We start from the raw sequence: 5,657 nt of genomic DNA, 5'->3' as shown, positions 1-5,657 counted from the left end.
AAAATCCCAAATTTCTCCTTTCCCATAGGAGGAGAAAATCCAGTCGTGGCAAACCCTGATGGAGCTGGCGGGGCGGGTGGGGGGCGGCTCCGGCAACGGCCCCAAACCCAATGTTTTGAAGGCAAAATCTTCCCCTTTTCGAGGAAGAGGAAGAAGACAAGGTCTCAGAATACATTTTTAAAGCAAAAATCCTGCGAGAGTTGATGCCTGYGGGAGCTCATTGCAAGAGCGAGTCAGGTTTTCTTCCTTTTTTTCTTTTTTTCCCCCCTCTCCTTTCCACCTCCTGCCCCAGCTTTTAGCATCTCACAGTTTTTCCAGGACGGATTTCTTCAGGCCGGGGCTGACTCACGCTTTTGGCAAGTCCGAGGCGACTCGGCTGCCGGCTCCGGCACCCGTTTTAAACAGTGCTGACAAAAATGCTCCGAGTGCCGAAATCCTCCCCCCCCCCCCCCCGCGCTGAGATTTCTGAGGTTGGATAGGGAGGCAGGGAAAAGCCTTCATGGCCTCTTTGTTGCCTTTTTTCCCCAGGAAAATTAGGAGAAGATCCTTGTTTAGCAGCACCTTGGTAGGGAAGGGGATCAGGGAGATGGTTTCTTTCCGCTTTCCAGGAAAAACCCAGGTGTGTCTGGGCCGATTCCCTGGCTTTTTCCATTGCCGCTTCTCCCGACGGGCTAATTAAAGACGGCAGCTAATTAAAGGGGTCGAATTGCACGGAGCTGCTTAATCCTTGGGTTTTCAGGTGTTTTGAAGAGGGGCTGTTCTGGGGAGAGGAGCCTCTTGCAGCAGCAAGCACTGGCAATGCYGTTTTGGCTGTTTTTTCCCCCCTCCTCCCATTTTTCTGGTACCGTGGGGACAGCAGAAAGGGCTCGAAGGTACCTGTTGTCACGGGCACGTTTYGGGGGCCAGGCCGGGGCCGTCACAACCCACGCGAGGAGCAGCCGGCGGGTGCCAATGTTTTTTTTTTTTTCTTTTTTTTTTAATTAGCAGCAAAAGGCAAAGTGGGATTCGAGAGGAGGAAGCTGAAGTCAGCAGAATCCAGGTGGAAATCCGAGGCCGGCTCTTACCGAGGAGGGCAATTAAGCGTCGGTGGAGCGTGACAGCAGACGGACGCGAGGAATCGCCGGTGGCGTTCGAGGCCCTTAAATCGTGACGAGGAGCCTCTCGTCCCGGCTGGCTCCGTAGGATTTCACAACGGTGGGATACAGCCAGGCCGGAGCTGGCATCTGGCAGCCCAGCCGTAACATCCGCCAGGCCCAGAGCATCTTCACCGGTGACTAAAGGTTGGGATTTAACTCCAAACYGCTCACCTGCTGCGTTTGGTTTAACTGTAAAGAAAAAAAAAATATCAGAGATAGAGGCAGAAGTGCCAGCGAGAGCCTCCTCCAAGAGCTGAAAGGGTGAGGGCAGGGGAACGAACGGCTRTGAAATTTTGCCCCTCAAAGAAAAAAGAAAGGGAAAAAAAAAAAGAAAAGCAAAGCTGCTGCTCAGGGCTGGTGGGAAAGCAGCTTCGTTTCATACCGATTCCTTGACGTGGTCTTCCGTTGCGAAAAGTAAACAGGAGCTGTCTGGAAAGCTCTCCTGTGGGGGAAGCAGGGCTGCGTGCCTGTGCCCAAAGTAAATAAATAGGTGCAGAGGGTTGAGTTCATCCAGTCGCTCGATCCCTGCTGCTGGTGGGGCGAAAAGGTGGGTAGGGGTGAAGCTAGAAATGACTTTTTTTCTTTTTCTCTCCCTGATTTCTACTTTTTTTCCTATGCACAGCACCCACCCTGCCAACCTTTGCTGTGTTAATCCCCCACRCACGGTGACTCCTTTGTTTGGTCCCCAGAAAAACAAGCTCACTCCCGTTCCATTATGGGGATTTTCAACAGAGCCCCAAAAGCAGAGTTTTTTTTTTTCTCCTCTCTCCCCTCCTCCCTCCTCATTCCCAGAATTCTTTTCCAGCCTTTCCAGCTGGAAGCGAGCTGTGAGGCTAGTGGTACGCACAGAAACTTTGCTAAGATGCTGAATTAAAGATGAATTTTGTTCCGGGCGGGACTTTGAAATCACCGAGAGACCCGACGCGCTTGTATTGCATAAACGCTCGGCGCGTTCCTTAACGCACTCGTTCAAATCCCTTGGACATCAGCTTTAGGAGGAGCGTTTATGAGCCCCCCCCCCTCCAAAAAAAAAAGTACAGCACTTTTAGTTTTTGAAAAATACTCCCATTTTTCTCTGGCTGCGTGCAGGGGCCTTTTTCCGCAGGGCCATACCGTTTTCAAGCCTGGGAGCTTTGGCTTATTCATCTTTTAATGTCCTGGTAGCACATTTCAGAACTGTCAGGAGAGGAATCGAAAGACCCAGCCATTTCTTTTATTTGTTGTTGAGCATCTCAAGTTCAAAATGAGAAAAGGTAAAAGCTCTAAAGTAAGTGGCGGGGGGAGGAGGAGGAAAAAAAAAATCAATATTGAGCTATGAGATTTTCGCCCTCGGTCTTTTGGCGATATTGCCCCCGAACGCAGCTCAGGCCCGCTCCTGCACGGCTGAACTTCGCCGTATTCTCGCAGCAATATCTGTTGCCCGCTCGACCTTTAAAGGCGAAACAGGTTATTTTGAATGTTACTCCTTTGCTCCCTCTAAAGCTTTGCGTTGTTGGTAAGATGGAGGGAAAAAAAAAAGGAGCTGGAGTTTTGTTCGACAGGGCACGTAGTGCTCCCGATCCTCTGATTTCGGAGGGGSATTACTTCCCCCGTTTCAAATCCCCGACCGAATGAACTAAGATCGTTCGGCTCGTTCGTCCRGAGAGCGTGAAGGCTGAGCTGTGCCAATTACAGAGACAACAGAGGAGCAAATTTTTCCCAAAACGTGATCACCATGGGAAAAGAGGAAGGTCCTTCTGTGCTTTATGGTGACGCCATCACCACAAGGCTACAAAAAATGACATTCCTGGAGAATAAAAAAGGGCTAAGTCAGGGGTTTCTTAGCGAGCTTTATTAGTCTTAAGCTTACATGAAAAAGGAGGGATAACAAACCAATCCTTGTGGATCCGCTCAGTACAGCTCATTAAATCAAGTGTAGTACAAAGAAGTCCATGGATTTTATTTCTCCTGTGCCCAGAAAAAGAGAGGTTAAAAAGACCTTGGCAGCATGCAGAGCRCCACACTTTGCTTGCCTCACTGGCTCTTTCTAAGCTCTGAAAACCAGAAGCATTCAGCTTTAGGAGAAGCTCCTGTTCGCCTTCCTGTTTTATTGCCATGAATGTGGCATTTCCTCCTCTCGAGGATTTACTCTGCTACCAAAAGGGGGAAAAAAATCCCTCGGTTGCTTAAAATTATTAAAAGGTCAGAAGGAGCAGAGAGAACATCAATGAAAACCAACCGAAACTTCGAATACCAGGCGTTCAAACAGACATGGCTGGATCTTTGATTTCAGTTCCCTTTTTATCTTTGGCATTTCCCCATTTTAGCTAAAAACAGAGAAAAATTTAGAAGAGCATTCTGTGTAGCTCTCCGCAGCTGGTCGCCACCTGGAACTACTGAAATCTCATGCTGGAAAAGTTTCTCATCCCACTTCTATTCTACAGCTGTTTGGCTCTATCTGATATCCTTCCATCCCTGTGACAGATTCCCATCTCTTTACAGAATGTATATGTGGAAAATATAGGTACAAAAGAAAGCAAATTCCTACTGAGGATGTTGCAGGAGCGCTCATACGAATAAACAGTACAAATCCATGATGGGTGGCACCAGCAAGGTCATCTCTGCGAGGACGCAGCCGCAATTCTGTGAGAGGCACCAGCATTTCTGAATGATTACCTGATCTCAAGCACGCACGCGCTGCCTCACCCATCTCCAGCTTCYGGAAATGGCTACGAATTCCCCAGAGTGTCAGGAGAGCGATGCGAAGACCTCTCCGGATGCCACCTGGCGACGCAGTGCCCRWGCCGGCRYGTGGCAGCTGCTCCCTGGCAATGCYGCTAGCTGGGACGGAGCGGTTTGGCRTACACCGGCTCGGCGATGTGGTAAACCAGGATCAGGAAGAGGCTTCCGAGAAAGACCAGAATGAGGATGGCAAGGAGGACGTAGCGGCCGATGAAGAAGGTGTCCACGATCTGCGGAGAGCAGAAACCACACAGGTTACGACACAGGTCTGCTCCGGGGGCYGGAGTCTAAACCTGCAGCGGACTACTGGCTGCCAAACTCCTGAGGACGCCCCCGTGCACTTTTGCCCYGAAAGGAGCTGCATAATTTTTTATTTTCAGAAAGAAGGGAAAAAGGAGGAGGAAAAAAAAAAGATGATTAAAAAGAAAAAAAAGATACATACTGTGAGGCAAGGCAAGAGGGACATAATAAGAGAAGCCAACTGAAAAGCAGCCGGTTATGAAATTGTCCTCTTGGCTCCCGAGACGACTCCAGAGCTTTGCTTACCCCTGGCTTGGTTTGACAAAATGCATTAGCACAAGCTCAGCCTTGGTGCTGCTACAGCAAAAAGTCTCCTGTGTGCGATTTGTTCATTCCTTCACCCCGTTTCACTTTTTAATTAGCCAATTAGCAGAGTTTCGGTGCAGAGAGCCCTAATCATGTTTTATTAATAATCAGGACAGGTCTAGTCCAACTGAAGACGCTTAAAAAAAATAAAAATAAATAACCTTCCGGTTTCTGTTGGCCTACCAGATGCAGAGGCTTCCTTGGCGGCCCTTCATCTTGATGCCAACATTTACGCAAGCAATTCACACCCAAGCAGGAGAAAATACAAAAATAAGGACTTTTCTAGGCACTGATTGGTGTCAATTAGTACCATATAAGCTATAAATAGAGTAATATTCCTCCACGCATTAATAAGAGAGCGGAGGAAACTGCACCTAAAAATAAAATGATGTTAAAAAAAATGATATAAAACTTGATGTATTCGTAACCCAAATGGTTAAGGAAAACGAGGACGGCAGCTAAACCTGCAAGTGCTGAAAGAGCAGTTAACAGGCTTCAAAACAGAATGTGCGGGGAGGATGAGGAAAGCGAAGGGGCTGAATTAGAAAACCAATGGATTGTGGCATGGAAGCGAGGGGYTTTGTTACAGAATGTAACAACCAAAAAAAAAAAATCTCTACTAAGCAAGCGGGAGCAGAGCAGGAGCCTCAAGAGACCAAAGAGCCACAGTGGCCGCAGGAGGACGCACGGGTTAAACRTGGTTGGGAAGCCATGGCGAAGGGCCTGGCCATCGTCCACCTCTTGCGCTCCTGCTTGGAAAAGGAGAAAAGCAGCAAAAATGGAGTCAAGCAAAACCGGAGCAAGGAGGGACGCCCTGCACGGAGGTGCGGGCCTGTCCCCGGGGCCTTGGGGCAGCCGCTGGGGATGCCCATGAGGTGACCACCATCAGCAGAGTGGCTGTCGGGGACATCTGTGAGGGAACAGCCTGTCCCCTGAGGGTGGTTGGGGACATCCCCTGGGAAATGGCTGTCCCTGGGGCCTCCGGATGTCCCTGGGGACTGCTGGGGACCACCCTGAGGTACAATCCACCCCCGTGACCATTGGGGACCTCCCTGAGGTAACATGTCCACCCCTATGACAGCTAGGGACCTCCCTAAGGTGGACACATCCTCCCTCCCCCCGCCCCGACCGTTAGGACCTCTCTGAGGTAACGTGTCCCCCTCCCCTGACCGTTAGGACCTCCCTGAGGTAACG

The 5,657-nt window shown here is 49.8% G+C and overlaps 1 protein-coding gene across 1 annotated transcript in view; it reads right to left on the bottom strand.

Annotated features, from left to right (window-relative positions):
* Window positions 1–2,952: 2,952 nt before the first annotated feature.
* The window catches only part of TMEM218 (transmembrane protein 218), a 3,339-nt gene continuing 634 nt past the window's right edge, over window positions 2,953–5,657 (bottom strand). The window contains exon 3 of the mRNA XM_085318149.1: window positions 2,953–4,146. Coding sequence (XP_085174275.1) covers window positions 3,953–4,146 — 194 coding nt within the window. The 3' untranslated portion in view covers window positions 2,953–3,952. The remainder of the gene's footprint in view (window positions 4,147–5,657) is intronic.

This window comes from Rhea americana, unplaced genomic scaffold (assembly GCF_003343005.1).
Source record: "Rhea americana isolate MKP2758 unplaced genomic scaffold, rheAme1 scaffold_522, whole genome shotgun sequence".
NCBI classification, from domain to species: domain Eukaryota; kingdom Metazoa; phylum Chordata; class Aves; order Rheiformes; family Rheidae; genus Rhea; species Rhea americana.
Note: the sequence above shows the minus strand (reverse complement) of the source record. Positions and strands in the feature narration are given on the sequence as shown.